Source organism: Vigna umbellata, chromosome 5 (genome assembly GCF_029865625.1).
Source record: "Vigna umbellata cultivar VRB3 chromosome 5, Vumbellata_1.0, whole genome shotgun sequence".
Taxonomy (NCBI): domain Eukaryota; kingdom Viridiplantae; phylum Streptophyta; class Magnoliopsida; order Fabales; family Fabaceae; genus Vigna; species Vigna umbellata.
Genome location: NC_142169.1, coordinates 19013238 through 19029768, shown reverse-complemented (window position 1 = coordinate 19029768; position 16531 = coordinate 19013238). Strand labels below are relative to the sequence as shown.

The following is a 16531-nucleotide window of genomic DNA, read 5'->3' as shown; positions in this document are numbered from 1 at the left end:
TATAACAATTTTGAATCAGTGGCCAAGTGTTATCGAATTGAACTTGTAAATAGGTTGTTCGAGCCAACCAAAATTTTTAAATTAGATTATTTCAAGAACTGCTATGTTAAACATTTGCTGCAGTGCGATATCTGTACATTCACTGCACCCACCAATTTACAAAAGAATAATATATTTTACTGTGGCCACAAATAATATACTCTTATATAACAATACTAGTTACATTGGTTTATGTGATTTAAGCACTGATCTACTTAAATAACTAGTAACTCATCAATCAACCAATATATGGACTGAATAAATTACCAATTTTTTGGAACATTGATGTATATCAACGCAAGTGCCTCTCTGAAATCATTCTGCTAGTGAAAATTTACAGAGAAATAGGTTTACTTAAAAGGTTGGTTATACTAAATGTGTGTTTGGAGACACTGAGATATTAGATTGTTATGTCAGGAACCTTAGCATAGATTTCTCTGGTGTTCTAATTTTTCCAGAGCCAAAAAGAAAATTTGAGATTTAAAGTATAAAGTTGAATATATCTACATAGCATGCCCCAAGTTTTTCAAGATGTAATGTACAACTGCTAAACAATGGTGAATATGTGAGAGATAATTTAAGGCATACCACAATGGAATTCTTCTCTAAAAAAACATGTACATGACCCTAAGCTGAGAGGCACTTCCTGTACAGGGATTACGTGTTCAATTGGGGGAGCTGCAATATTTTCTTTGGCTTGGGATGGAAGAAATTAAGCAGCACTGCTTCGATAAGTTTGATAAATTTCATCCACTTGCTTTGCTGGCACATAAATTGCATCTTTTAGAAAGCTATGAGTTCGGCCATAAAACACATAAACTAGTAGTCCTGTTCCCATCCATATAGAAACACGCAACCATGTACCATATCTGAAACAAAGATGAGTAAGAATTAGAAAATGCAATTCCATTAACAAAGTTTCAACATTGAACTGCTGATTCTGCAAAACACTATGAATATATCTCACAGTTTTATCCATTTGACTCTTCTCTGTTATTTAGAATGTTGGTTGAATTAGACTGTTTATTCTACATCACTCACATTCAATTTTACAAAGCAGAGAAACAAATATGAAAAGAAAAAGATCGTGAACATTTTCAGGAAATGTAGTTCTTGAATTGAATTATATTTTTATTATTCTATTATCAACCAAAGTTTTAAAAAATGGTCCACAATTATAATTTCGGTCACATTTCTTCTATGACCAGAACCAAATGAGCAACTTGTTATAAACAATAAATATGAACCAGTGAAAAAGGATAGTTCAGTAAGAGAAACCGAACAGGAGCTTTTCCAATTAACATTACACAAAAATATCAGTTTCTATTCAATTAAAGTTCTTGCCATTCTTACTATTTACTAGAATGAAGGTGAAATTATGTTTGTCACTATTACAGCAGGCAGAGGAGAAAGATAATACTAGATGTATTCTGATATTAATTTCATTAAATAACAATAAAATTCTAAGTTATTAGTCTTGAAATCAAACTACTTCCATCAATTTCAAGATTTCCACACACAGCCTAATGTAAAAAAATACATTTGAAAAGCGAGTTTGGTTAACCAAAAGTATAACAAATTAAGTATTAATGCTTACCCAAGATTAACAAGTAAGTAGGAATTGATGAGAATGCAAGCTATGGGAAGCAGTGGCACAAAAGGGCAAATAAAACCTGAAAAAGATTAATGATTGAGTTATCTCTCAAGCTGAATAGAATTAACGGTCAGCCTATTTTTTACTGTTTGTTATAATTATATGCAACTCTTGTTCAATATACTCCATGTGTGTGACACTAGAAGATATGCACCTCTGTATTATTTGAAAGGAATAAGATAACCAACACTACTCATGAATTTATGTAACACAAGGCCATGGTGGTAAGATATACCTCCAGCGTGCCCAAAGTCATGTCTTGCATCATCTTGATCTATTTTGATTAGGAAAACAAAACCACACAAAAGAATAGCACCTCCAACTCCACACAATGCAAAGCGAACAGAACTGGCAATAGCATAAAAAAATGCTCAAAAAACTGGGAACCTCATGCAATCCTTAAATGACACGAAAAACAACAAATGAAGTGCATAAATTTATTGAAGAGATTATCCTGTAACAGTATTATCAAACCTCTTCAGTTCTCAGAGGATAAGGCCTAGTCCCTAATAGCCCATTTCCTTTCATCTCAAACCAACCACCAAACTATTTAGGGAACCTGAATCCTTGATTAGGTATTGAGAAATTTCCATTGCATGTGAAGCTTGAGAAAGGCTACATAATCTGCAAGTAGACTAACCTAGGAAGAGTGAAATCTGAAGCTGCATATGTAAGGACAAACGCCCCTAAGAAGATCAGTGATATGATCCACCCAACAACTTTTCGCCTTTCAGCTTCAACTATATCTGTACCCAAAATAAATAAATGTATGAAGGAGAAAATCAACATATGCCAAATGACAGGATTATAACAAATGAACCAATGTTAGTTTCTTGAGCGACATAGATTATATATAATGAACACTAAATTGTATTATCCATTAAAAATATTGGTAAAGGAGAAGGAAAGTGATAACTCACGGTTTCCTACAGAAAAATGTGTGGTAAAATAAACTGAAACATCCTCCTTAACGATCAAAGGCTTGGTGTGCTCAGAAGTATTAGCATCTACGTCTCCCACATTTGTATCCGAACTGCTCAAACTATACCGCTTCAACACTGAAGCAATTGAATCCTTGAGAGATGGAGGCAGTGGGACTTCATTTGGAGGGACATATCTTAGGATCAACACAGACATTGCCACCATGGTAAATGCTAAAAGTGTACCCACACTAACCTGCAGGAGAAAAGTTATATACATATTAGTACAACTATCCACATATACATATTAGAACTACCATAGGAATACTTCATGTCAACGGAGTATGGAATAAAAAAAGCAAAAAAATATTCTAGCCATATTAGAAAAATAACACATTCACGTCAACTAGATATAATGTCAATACAATACATAAGTAGGATCACTCATCATTTTATAAATCGAGTTTCTAAGATTGAATTAGGTCAAAGCTACTTTACAAGATGATATTAGAACTGACCCTCAGAAGGGGTCACTCACTACACTTACCATGCCCAGAGTTGGACACTTGAGGGGCAATCCTGTCACAAATTTTGTAAGATGACGGTATTAGAACCTATGCCAGATCTACTAAAAGGGTTACTCACCATGTTATAAGCCAAGCCCAATAGTGGGGCAATCCTATTGGACTTGACTGATATAAAAACTCGTTATTTAACTTCTCCAAAGCAAGGTGATAGATAAGTTGATTTTAGCTTTTGGAGAAAAAAAAATATTTCTCCTTCTTGTGTGTGTATGGAGAAATCTATGTGAACTGAACCAAAGTAAATTTAGTTACCGTACTATTCAAGGAGAGTGAACTAATAATAGTATTGGTATTTAAAGAGTGTGTTATTAGAGGAATGTTAGTTGCTATAACGCACTATTTCATTTAGTAATGAAACTTGTATCTACTGAATCTAAAATTGTAGCAACCAAGTTCCAGACTTACCATCCCTGCCAGTTCAGAGACTTCCATAGAAAATGCCAAGCCTGCAGCCACGATGCCAGTAACTATTGTGCCCTTAACAGGAACCTGAGTCTTCTTATTTATATCAGCACAAAAGGGTGGCAGCAATCCATCCCTTGCCATAGACATCAAAATTCGTGGCTGAGAAACATTTAACAAAACACAATGGTCACTTTGCCTGGTAACTCAATACTTCAGAAAAAGAAAAGGACAAAGTTTGTGATAACTGCTGGTACAAGCAATCATAGAATGAAGCATGAAAGAAACGCAGCATATATTTGAATATGATGATTCGAATGAAATTCAGTACACTGCACCTTGGTCTTCTAGTTCATTACATAATTCTCTTAAGACTCTCAAGCTTATTGGCTAATAAAAATAAGTGTCTTTGCCAATGAGGCACTGGTTGAAATATCAATAAATTAAACTTTTAATGAAAATCACAGTGAGGGTGTCTTGGAAATAATGTCAGAAATTGAGACTTTTCTGTTTCCTCAGTCTTTTCAGGTTGAACTATAAACCTTGTCTTGTGGAAAAGTTAGGTGTTTGTCAGTGGTTAAGTAAAAATGAGTGGTAGCATATTTACATCTCTCTTGCATGTATTAAACAGAGAGAAACCTTTTGTAAAATATAACCCACTGCACTAAACAGATTTGATATCATTGCTTTTCTCCCTTCTTCCATCGTATATCTTCACAAGAAAAACCCTATTCTCAGTTTCTTTCTGGATTTACAACCTTTACAGTTTTTCTTATTTAATAACAAAAGTAGTGAGTTGCATTGATACATTTTGCATGAAAACTTTCCACTTTTAATTTCTTAACCAGTATTCCAAGGGAATTTATTAACATTCTCCTTGAAATAATTAAGTCACATAAATCCCAAATTAAGACCCACAAGTACTAATACGTACAAATACCCTTTTATCTCTCAAACTAAAACAGCTCATAAACAAAAAGATGTGTCAATTTGTCTTGTTAGGCACATCATTAATATGAGAATATAGAGTTTGTCGTGTGTTTAATACAAAACTTACACATCCCCAGATCAACAAAGATTTATATTTACCCATAAAAGTGATAATTTAAAGTACTTCAATAGTTTATAATTTTAACCATACATTAAAAAAAATAGAGGAGAGCAACTTTCGCCAAATAAAGAGAAAGCACATATGAAATATGTTATATTCACAGCAGAAAAATAAGAGAATAAACAATTTCAGAGGTAACAAAGCCCACCTGGGTTTACATTAACTTACCTGGGGAAGTATCCCACCCAACAATGCTGAACAGAGAGCAGTGCAAGCACCAGCATTTATAATGTAACTGCAATCACAAACAAGAAATTTGTCTATGGTGACATAACATCTACATAGACTAAGAAACTAAAATTTGATGAAGAATCAGATGGAAAATTGTAATGTCTAAACTTACGCTGCCCATTGCATTCCTTGTTCAGCAAATGCAGAAGATATTGGTGTATCCGGTTCAATTGCATAATAAGGTACTAAACCAACTACAACAAGGGATACCATCATATATATCCCACAGCAAAGAAACAATGCACCTGCAATACCTAGGGGTAAATCTCGTTGAGGATTTTTCACCTGTTTCATCAAGTTCGAACAATTGAGCATCCTCAAGTATGCATATATGTTTGGTGTAAATTATTTTGGAGAAATAATTGCCTCTTTTTAGGTAAATACTTTTTGTTTCTGGTGAACTCAAGCTATCCCAGTGGGAGCCAAGGATTAATCTTCCGAAATATTGAGATTGATATATGAAGTTCATATCTGACAAATGTTTTTCTATACATACGGAGCTCTCAGGACTAAACTTCTGATCACATAATCAAAGAACAAAATTATCTGTCAATAATATACTAGGTTTGATACCTAGTTAAATTTTTATCTCTCAAAATGCTTTTAGTTTCTAAAAAAATTATTTGCTTGTAGTTCTTAAATGTAACAGAAACATTAGTATTTTCCCTACAGACAGAATATATGTTGAGACCAAAATTTTCTTTTTGTTATTAAGAAAATTGAGCTGACAAAATAATATAAACTGAACCATCATTATGTACCTCTTCAGCAGTGCTGGCAACTGCATCAAAGCCTATGTATGCAAAGAATACTGTGGCAGAACCAGCCAGTATCCCATTAAACCCAAAGGGAAAAAGTCTGTGAAAGCAAAAGAGACAAGCCTTAGGTAATTAGAGACCAAACATATAACATGGGAGAAGTGCAAAAGCAAAAATTTAAAGTACCAATCAGGAGTTTTGTCAAATGAAACAGTACCCCATAGGAAGATCATATCCAGGCCAACCAGACTTGAATCCCATGTAACCACCAGCTACTATGACAAAAAGCAATGCACATATATTCACTGCTGTCACTATTCCTTGTACCACTGTACTCTGCATGTATTAAGCACTATAAATTTTTGGATATTTTAGCTTAGAAAACAAATAAAGAACAGTGACAGGGTGAATATGTTCATTGTGCAAAGCTCACGGTTCGGTCACATACAAAGGATCCATGCAGTATCTTACACGAACAGAAAGAAAACAATATCACTCATATATACAAAGAAGAAATATTAGTATACAAACTCCTATATTACATCAATTTTTCAAATAATACTTTGTAATAAAACATTTTATACTTTGTAAATTTCTGTATTTTCAGTAACTTTATTTTACAAAATGTCTACTCGTGTAAAGATTTATAAATAAGCCTTTGTGAGCTGATTATTACTAAAATTTGGTTAGTTTTTATTTTTTTATAATCACAATAGCCTATACTGAAGGACTTGGGTAGATCATGTAAACTTAATTCCTAGATAAAAGTAAGAAACTTGAATAGGTCATTGTGATTTATTAAAAGCTTGTAATAATAGAAAATTACCTCCTTGATGCCCAGACACAAGAGTCCTGTAACAAGTAATACCAAGACTGCTGCACATGGGTCCACAACTACATCCAATCCAGAAATATGGTACCGCGATATGAACACTGGTAAATTCTCCTTACCAAAAAGTGCAGCCTAATTACACATTTCATTCATGTCAGTGTTTGAAATCATCTTTTCTTGCAGTTAGTTAAGCTAAAAGCAAGCAAAACATTCTATACAAATTCTCAAATTCATAAACCTGATACAACCAAAAAACTGAAATAACAACGTACCAAATTGGGGGTTATGCCACGAGCAACAGCAGCACTACCAATTGTATATTCCAAAATCAAGGACCAACCAATCAACCAAGCAACACTGAAAGTAAAAGTAACCATCATTACTATGAATGTGAGAAGAAAAGGAACCGCCAAATAAGGCTGCTAACACTGAATGATGCAATTAGACAATGGAAAAGAAAAACAAGAATGATACTTAATGGACATAGATATTATATAAATTGGTGTACAACGTTAAAACATAAAGGAAAAAAGAGTACCCTTCCCCAATACATATGTATGAATAGTGATATGCACTCCCTGCAGAAGGGCATCTACTAGCCAACTCTGCATAGCAAAAGGCAGAAAGACCAGCTGCTAATCCAGCAATCAGAAAAGAAATGGCCAAAGCAGGTCCAGCATGCTCCCGTGCAACTGCTCCCACTAGAACGTACACTCCAGCACCAATTGTTGAACCAACACCTGATCATCACATACCAATGTCAAACTCAATTGCAAAACAATTAATGTGTGTTCATTAGAAGCTAAAAAATTAGAAAATAAACACACTAATGTCTTCGGAATCTTGGTGTCAGTTTGAATCCCAATTTGAATAAAAGTGAAAAAATTGAGCAATATAAGAAAATGAAAGACTCTTCAACTTTTTGTTTTGAAATTGGTATTGTAGTTTCTTTTATAAATTGGTATATAAAGAAAGTAACATTAATCATACCTGTAGTAAATATAATATCACAGAGGAATTTTCTTTGACTTTGGAAGACGGGGAAAACAAAATCATGATAAAAATATACAATAAAAAAGGGAAGGAATATGTCGTTCTGCCAATAAGAAAAGAGGAAATCCGACAAATGTACCAATCAAGCGGTCAAACATGAACACAAACCAAACATTTTTCCACATCACCCGAAAATTGTAACAATTCCAGGAACGTACCCCAGATGAAAACATGATTAAAGATGAGATTTTTAATTGAAAAAATAAGAAGAAAAAGGAGAGGAAAGGAATTGAATTAATCACCAATAGCAATGAGATGAGGAACAGTTAACTCCCTGGCAAGAGAAGACTGAGAGTAATTCCTACTTTGAGAATCAACCTGCTTCCTCCTAGTTAAAAACTTGAAGGAACCCCCTGAACCATTTTGTGATTGTGAACCAATTGAAACACCCATCAAAGAAAAAAAAAACACACACACACACAGACACTAATATTTGCTAGCTCAACCACAAAGCCAAATCTCCCTCGATGAAAAACAAAATCAACGTTGTCCCAAGATCAAGGTGCACAACACAAAGGTGGTGGTGGTGTGGCCAAAATTAACTAATGTCGTATAATTCTCCTTGCTCTGTTGATGGGGTTGTTGTCGTTATGGACAAAAGTGGCAAAATAAGAATCTGAATTCGAAATTCTTGTGTCTTTCCTTGCTTGATGGTGGTGACCAATGTTGACAGATTGACAAAGACGAATGAAAGGGTAAAGGAATGCTTAACGCCAGATGGTAATCCTATAAAAGGCATCACTGAAAGTAGGGGCAATTATATATAGTAATGTGCTACGTTTATGTCTCATTACGTGTTCACTTTGCATGTCAGCTATCATATGTCTATAGTTAACTCAAAACTTATGGATATGAAAGAAATGTTAAGCGAGTTTCTGAACAAATTATTGATTTAATCAAGATGATCCTGATTAGTGAGAATTAATGCAAATGTGTTTTAAAAAAATATGAAGTGGGAGTCTGTCAGACAACCCTGCGACCATCCCAATTCCGTAAGAACGGGAACGATCCTCTACAGTTGGTGATGAGCCTAGTTCGCAAAGAAGACCACCACTACCGTCAATCACGCTCTGATCACAGGGTCATGGTTCATCCACCAGACTTCAGTTCCTGTCTCCTTAGAACTTAAGGATACAGAGGTACGAGCCTATAGAACAGATCCTGTTCAAGTAAGGTCGTGGCCAAAACTGTCTGGTTGACGTTTATAAATGTACTTTATTTCCAAAAGTCTTTCGATGTGGGACTATATTGGCTGTTGTCATTGTGAACAGTTCCTGTCTAGCTAGTTTCTTATTACTTGCAATCTGAAGATGGTATTTGTGGTGGCAAGTCGGATTGTAATGTCAACATTTAGCAGTTAGATAAACACTCTAACTATATCAATTACTCTGCTTTCACACTGCATGCACCCTACTTTTCATTTTACATTTTTCTTTTTACTTATCATCCTTGGTTTTTATACTACGGCAGTTATATTAACCAATATTATTATATATCAATGATTCTTTTTAGAATAATTCTAATATGGATTATATGTTTAAAATTATCATCCATCCGTTCGTTCAAAAATATCAAGTTAGTATCTATATACGAAAATTGAAAATTGATGTAATTTAGTTCTTATTTATAAAAATAATAATATAATATAATCCTTTTGGTTAAATGTTTTTAAAACAGATGAATAATTTTTCAACAATATTGATCCTAAGGTTATGTTAATCATCTCAACAAACAAACTATTTTTATTAACAATTTCAATTAAAAATCTTTAATATGTTTCAAGAAATTCTTTCACAATTTATTAATTAAATTGTATTAATCTCACTCAATTTCAGACTAAATAAAATTGAAAAATCGACGAAAATAAAAATAAAATAACTAATAACTTTTTTTTTAATGTTGGAAGTGCTTACTCCTTGTTTTATCCTAATATACTTTTGTTTCCAAAGTTTTCTTAAACTCTACTAAATGTTGAAAAAGTGAAGGAGATTCAGTTATCCGAAGAAAGGTGCTTCTTTACGCACCTCCGTAGTTTCTTTCTGGAAGTTTTTGCAAAGTTTCCTTAAAGTCTAATAAATGTTTGGAAAAACTTTCTGACAAATACTTTTAAAGAAAAAATTAAATAAATAACAAGAAAAAGATTAATGAGTTTTTTCATACAAATTAAAGTTTTTTTTTCTTATATATTTGTTTATAAAAATTTCTCATGTAGTTTTTCTAAATTCTTATTTTTAATTTGTTAATAAGTTAGTTTTGGTTTGTAAATGAAAAGAGATTATCTATTAGTATATTTACAAAAGATTTAATTAGGATTGTTAAAACGAATTGTTCAAGCACACATTTCAGTTTACTCATTCATGATGGACATTATCAAATTCATTTGGTACAACTCTTAAGCATTAAACATACATGCATATAATCAACCGAATTAGGATTCAAAGAATATTTCAAAGACAAAGTAATTGGAGTTTTCTATATATCCTTCATTATTTTCATTATTTATGGACAATGTAATTGAATAAGGATTTCATAACTGTTATCTTTAGAAATAAATATACCAATTTAATTATTGAGATTTTTGAAAAGTACGTTCTTGCTATCATAAAAGATTGAAATTTTATCGGTTTTAGTGTTACAATAATAACAATAATAATAAGGGTTAAATATGTTTTTGTCCTTAAACTATTACGCGATTTTGGTTTTCGTTCCTCTTCGAGACTTTGATCCATTTTCATTCTTCTCCTCTCAAAAGGTCCCAAATTTAGTCCTCCATGACCAACTGTATTAATTTTTATCTTAGGTGTCTAAGAGTGTGTCACGTCACTTTTCCTTTTTCTGTCAACCTTCCCTCCCTGGTCTCTTTACATGGGGAGACTTCTCTCCTTTCCTTATTCAACTGCCTCATCCTCTTCATCACCACACAAGTATTTTTGTCATCCCTCCTCTTGTTCTCCTTCCTCTCACTCATGCTCACCACCTACCCCTCCATAGCCTCCTCCTTGTTGCTGCTCCTACTCACCGCCATGAACTCCACTCGCGGCTTTCGCATAAAAAACAGAAATAACAACATCGTCATGATAGTTTAATAATAACAATAAAAACAATAACAACAATAACGATAACAAGATAACAATAACGATAAAATAACAATAATAATAATAACAATAATAATAATAACGATAATAATAATAATAATTAACAACAACTACAACAACAATACACAACACTCCAAAATAAATCATAATTCAACTTGATTTCAAAATAAAATTCACAATAAAATTATTTATTTATAATAAATCCATAAATTCCCCAATTCTCTCAATTCCCTCCTCGTGCTAAATCGCTTCCGAATTTTCTAAACCATCATTTGCTCCCGTATAATGATCATCACAGGTGGAAACCATAATCACAAACATAGGGGTGAGCTAATCGAGGATCAATCATAATAAGCATAACAATATAACTAATAAATGTTAAACATTCATCACAATAAGAAACACATCAATAACACAACAACAACTTAAACACGATCACTCATTATCATCACAACCAGTGGTCCATTTCCCGTACACTACCATACCAGTTAATCATCATAATCAATTCAGTACGAGTCACACGACACCCTCTTCTCGTACCACACGACCAAAGAGAACTTTCTTCCCGCATCACACGGCCAAAAGAGTCATTAGTACTCGAACCATCCTCTTCCCCGCATCACACGACCGAAGAGAACCCCTTTCCCACATCGTATAGTCGAAAGAGTTATCCAACTCTTGAATTCATCCTATTCTCACATCACACGACCGAAAATAATTTCTTTCCCGCATAGCACGGCTGAAAGAGTCACATATACTCAAATCATATTGTCCAACAATCTTACTCAAAAATTAATTCTCCCATAGAAACTTTTTCTTAACAATCCTCAAATAATTATCAACATAACAAAGTCAAACCAAAAAATAAATATTTGACTTTATACTAAACGAACCCTTTTTTTTTCTCACTTACACCCATAATGAGGTGTGAATCCCTTCTCTTTTTAAAGTGGATCCCACGTTGACCCCATGTGGACCACCACTCTCTCTTAGTTTTTCAAAGCCCACATATGCTTAATTATAAAAGATTGTTTCTCCCTGTACCTCCACACATTTCTCCCTACACCTTCACATTCCAAAAATAACCTTGGGATTACATTTTTCTTCAATGAATTTCAAGCTTTCAAAAAATTCTTCAACGGATTTCGAAATCCGTTAAAGAAAAAATCCTTTAACGGATTTCAAAATCCATTAAAGAAAAAATCCTTTAACGGATTTCAAAATCCATTAAAGGATTTTTTAAAGGTTTCAACAGATTTTGAAATTCGTTGAAACACAAAAAGTGGGATGTTGGGTTTTTTGAATTGCAAAGAATGGTTTTGGAATTTTGAAAAGATGAGGGGGTACAAGGAGAAATGTGTGGAGGTGCAAGGAGAAAGATAGAGTTGATAGATTTAGAGGATTTAAGAGTAAATTAGATGTTATTTTTTTAAATAGATTTGGAAGTGATTGAAAGTGAATTTTGAAAATAAATTTTATAAAAGTTTGTGTAGGATTTGACTTATAGATAAAAAAAATATTTTATTTAATAAAAATTAAAGAATATCTAAATGCTTTAGTGATAAAAATAATATAAAATAATATTTATTAATAACATAGTAATGTTAGTATATTGATATGGTAAAATGAATTGTAAAGGATACACGAGAGTGAGAGAGGTAAAGAATTCATGTTCATCTTGGCTCAAGTGAATCAGTGGTCTCGCTAAATATTACAAAGAGATAGACAATAGAATGGATATTAAATATCAGAATAATATAAATAAAGTAGTTATTTGTAAAATGTTTTAATATATAAAAATGTTGAATAAGAACACTTCTAGTGAGAAAAATATGATCATCGATGATAAACAAGGATAACACTTTCCCATGAGCATCCAGATACCATATTACAATTAAACAACACTTCATGATACAGTCATCTTTCCCAATACCACAAGACATCATCTTCAAGTAAAATAAAATAAAATTGTGCAATAATCTAAAATTTTAATTTAATAGAGACATAAATTTTCAAGAATCTTCTTAGCAAATTCACACTAATGTTGCGTTTGCTTGAGAGGAAAACATTGTGGAAATGTATTTGCACAAACAGATTGGACGTTAAAATTGCGTTCACTTGAGTGAATTTTGTTGATTCCAGTGTGTGTTTGTTGATTTTGAAATGCTAACTGGGTTCAATGATTCTAGTTTCTTTTTCCAATGTTATCTTACTAATGTTTAGAAATTAGAAGTAGAGTTATCTTCACACTCTGTTCGTTTGGAAAGAAAATATTGTTAAAAGAAATTGGAAGAGACGAATTTGAGAGGTTAATTGCATTCGGATCAACAAATTTGGAAAGAACAATTAACGTTAATTTGCGAGATAAAGTACTTTTTCCATCTTGCGGATGCCATGCGATTTGAAGGTAATTATGGTGAAATTTTTTTTCTACCTTTGATAAAAAAAAGTGATTGAACACGTATTAAGGGCAGAAACGTTGCAGGAGTATGGTGACACTCTTTGTTACTATGCACTTGCACGCAACCGATCGGTATCTATCAGCTTCTCAGCCGGTCGGTCTCGGCAAGCCTCTTGTCATTCGGTCTCGACAGTTGTTGAGCAGATTTAATGCACAAATAAATGTGATAACGGCTACAGTTAAACAATTAAGGTTTGCATTAATGACCATTAAGAGGTAAATTAATTTAGATTCCTTTAAACTCTATAAATAAGGGTTAGGTTTGAGGTAAAGTCAGATTCAACTCATACTACAATACGTCCTGTTAGGACTTCAATATCTAACTGTAACAAACAGTTCATAAAACCACTCCTAACTTGAGCGTCAGAGTGTCTTTTGCAAGTACCTCCCCTCTTTTATAACCGAGTGGCCAATATTGAAGGTGACCGATCGGTCTAAACTGGAAGAAGACAAGCGAAGCACACCAGTCGAAGGTTAGTGTCTCGGTCTCACAATTCACACCGAAACATTTTGGCGCCCACCGTGGGGTCGAGAGCAAGCTGAAGACACCCAATGGTGACCACAAGAAATATGGGGGAGCAGAGCACCAGAGATTTAATAAGAGAGTTACAAGCCCAGATTGAGACACAGGCGCAGACTATACAAGCGTAGGCGCATGCGCAGCAAGAGATGCAGCGGAGGCATGAGGAGGAGATGAGGGCGCTAAGGGCCGAACCCTCCCGAGCGGTCCGCCTCGAATCGGGAGAATGCTAATGAGGCAAGTCATAATCACGTCAACCCGAACGGTCGGGCTAGAAGGGAACCAACACCCCTGCAGACCGTTCGGCCTACCAGTTTATTGCCCTTCACGGCGACCATCATGCAAACCCCAATGCCAGAAAAGACTCCCCCCGTGTTGGATAAGTATGATGGTTCGGCTGATCCGGATAATCACTTAAGGACGTTCGGTAATGCAATGGCATTTTATACAGACAGCGACCCGGTCATGTGTAGAGCCTTCTCGTTATCACTTAAGGAAGAGGCATTGGAATGGTATAACACTCTTCCTCCCAACACAGTGGATTGCTTCACTACTGTGGAAAACCTCTTTAGGAGACAATACGCAACCAATCGGAAACAAGAGGTAACACCGGCGGATTTGGTAAATACTAAGCAGGAGAAAGGAGAAACTTTGAAGGCTTTTATGAAGAGGTATACTGAAACCGCACGACGGGTTAGAGAGATAGATCAATCTTTTATTATCAATAATTTGCCTTCGTGTATGAGACCAGGATATTTTGCGGAAAAATTGTATGCACGACCGCCAAAAACTATGGAGGAGCTATAGGAGCGAGCAGCTGAGTTCATTCGTATGGAGGAAATGTGATTGTCACAAAGGAAACGACAGCAAGAGGCTAATGTGGGCGGAAGTAGAAAGGACGGCAAACGACCGTTCGACAATAACGATAAGAATAGGGAGTTTCCCCGGCCATTCAAGTTTCACCATTATACAACCCTCAATGCACCTAGGGCAGAAGTTCTCGAAGAAGCCCTTAGCGCAGAACTTCTCACACCCCGAAGGAAACCATCTCCAAGAAACGCAGATGAAAGGAAGAGTTGCCGGTACCATCAAAACCATGGACATACTACAGAAGACTGCATCACGTTAAAAAATGAAATAGAAAATCTTATCCGGGCGGGACATCTCCGTAGGTTTATAAAGGAAGCAAGATACAGCCTCCCCAAGGAAGGATATTCGCGAAGAAGTCCCGAGCGGGCAAATAGGAAAGACGAGCGAGGGCGGGGCTATAGTCGCAGTCCCAGTCGTCATCGGGAACGGTCGGTTCGTGGATTTATCAACTAAGGAGAAACCTCCAAAACTCTATTATTGTCATGGTTAAATTTAGTTTCACTTGATTTAGACTTTTGTTATTGTCCTACGCTTTCATTAGGGAATAAATAAGGCCAGGTACTTGGTGCCCAATCAATCGTTCCCAAACGTTGCTAAAGAAGTGCATATCTAGCGAAAAAAGTCTCTATAAAGAGTCTGAAGAAAAAGACCGAGCGGTAAATCCCGCTCAGCCGAGAGGTAAACCCTCTCGTCAAAATTGAAGATAAAGACCAAGAGGTAAATTCCTCTATAAAGATTTGAAGACCGAGCGGTAAATCCCACTCGGCGAAGAGGTAAATTTCTCTATAAAGATATGAAGACCGAGCGGAAAAACCCGCTCGGCGAAGAGGTAAATTCCTCTATAAAGATTTGAAGACCGAGCGGTAAAACCCGCTCGGCGAAGAGGTAAATTCCTCTATAAAGATTTGAAGACCGAGCGGTAAATCCCACTCGGCGAAGAGGTAAATTCCTCTATAAAGATATGAAGACCGAGCGGTAAATTCCACTCGGCGAAGAGGTAAATTCCTCTATAAAGATATGAAGACCGAGCAGTAAATCCCACTTGGCGAAGAGGTAAATTCCTCTATAAAGAATCGCAGACCGAGCAGTAAAACCCGCTCGGCGAAGAGTACAGGTAACAGGATCCTGCAAATCACAACCGAGAGGTAAATCCCTCTTGTCAAAGTTGAAAACAAAGACCGAGCGGTAAATCCCACTCGGCTGAGAGGTAAAACCCTCTCGTCAAAGATGAAGCCAAAGACTGAGAGGAAAATCTTTCTCAACCGAACGGTTTTTCCTCTCATCAACCGGGAAGCTCTTATAACAAGGACTGTCAAGTACGCAGCCAGATTCAATACATGAAACCGTTCGGCCTAAAAAGGATATAACGACTTGAAGCACACGGAGAACAATTTGTTCAATACAACGAGAACAATCTCCCTGAAGCTCATAAGTCCTATAGTTAACCGTTCGACTAAAGCCGAACGATTAACTCGGACTTGGGGGGCTTATGTTACTATGCACTTGCGCGCAACCGATCGGTATTGGTCTATCAGCTTCTCAGCCGGTCAATCTCGGCAAGCCTCTTGCGTTCGGTCTCGACAGTTGTTGAGCAGATTTAATGCACAAATAAATGTGATAACGGCTACCGTTAAACAATTAAGGTTTGCATTAATGACCATTAAGAGGTAAATTAATTTAGATTCCTTTAAACTCTATAAATAAGGGTTAGGTTTGAGGTAAAGTCAGATTCAACTCATACTACAATTAGTCCTGTTAGGACTTCAATATCTAACTGTAACAAACAGTTCATAAAACCACTCCTAACTTGAGCGTCAGAGTGTCTTTTGCAAGTACATCCCCTCTTTTATAACCGAGTGGCCAATATTGAAGGTGACCGATCGGTCTAAACTGGAAGCGAAGCGCACCAGTCGAAGGTTAGTGCCTTGATGATCGAAAATGGCATCTAGGTTGATGTTAGAGGCTGGTTGTTGTCATCCAAACGGGTTGCAATGTCATTCG

General features: G+C 35.3%; 2 protein-coding genes and 1 non-coding gene across 3 annotated transcripts; 1 reads left to right on the top strand and 2 right to left on the bottom strand.

Moving 5' to 3' along the window:
- Positions 1–467: 467 nt before the first annotated feature.
- LOC124820290 (cationic amino acid transporter 2, vacuolar-like) lies at positions 468–8750 on the bottom strand. The gene is made up of 14 exons (XM_047291957.2): positions 7827–8750; positions 7070–7271; positions 6804–6888; positions 6526–6663; positions 5917–6035; positions 5703–5799; positions 5054–5226; positions 4879–4945; positions 3603–3761; positions 2614–2869; positions 2334–2439; positions 1929–2041; positions 1637–1712; positions 468–908 (listed from the first exon to the last, which is right to left on the bottom strand). Exons 1-14 carry the CDS (start codon positions 7975–7977, stop codon positions 752–754), a joined length of 1899 nt encoding a protein of 632 aa, XP_047147913.1. The 5' UTR covers positions 7978–8750; the 3' UTR covers positions 468–751.
- Positions 8542–8763, bottom strand: LOC124820304 (small nucleolar RNA U3). Its single transcript, XR_007027347.1, has one exon. It is a non-coding gene; the product is annotated as a small nucleolar RNA U3 (small nucleolar RNA).
- Positions 8764–14011: 5248 nt separating this feature from the next.
- Positions 14012–14983, top strand: LOC124820300 (uncharacterized). The gene is made up of 2 exons (XM_047291966.2): positions 14012–14331; positions 14518–14983. Exons 1-2 carry the CDS (start codon positions 14012–14014, stop codon positions 14981–14983), a joined length of 786 nt encoding a protein of 261 aa, XP_047147922.2.
- The last annotated feature ends 1548 nt before the right edge of the window (positions 14984–16531 follow it).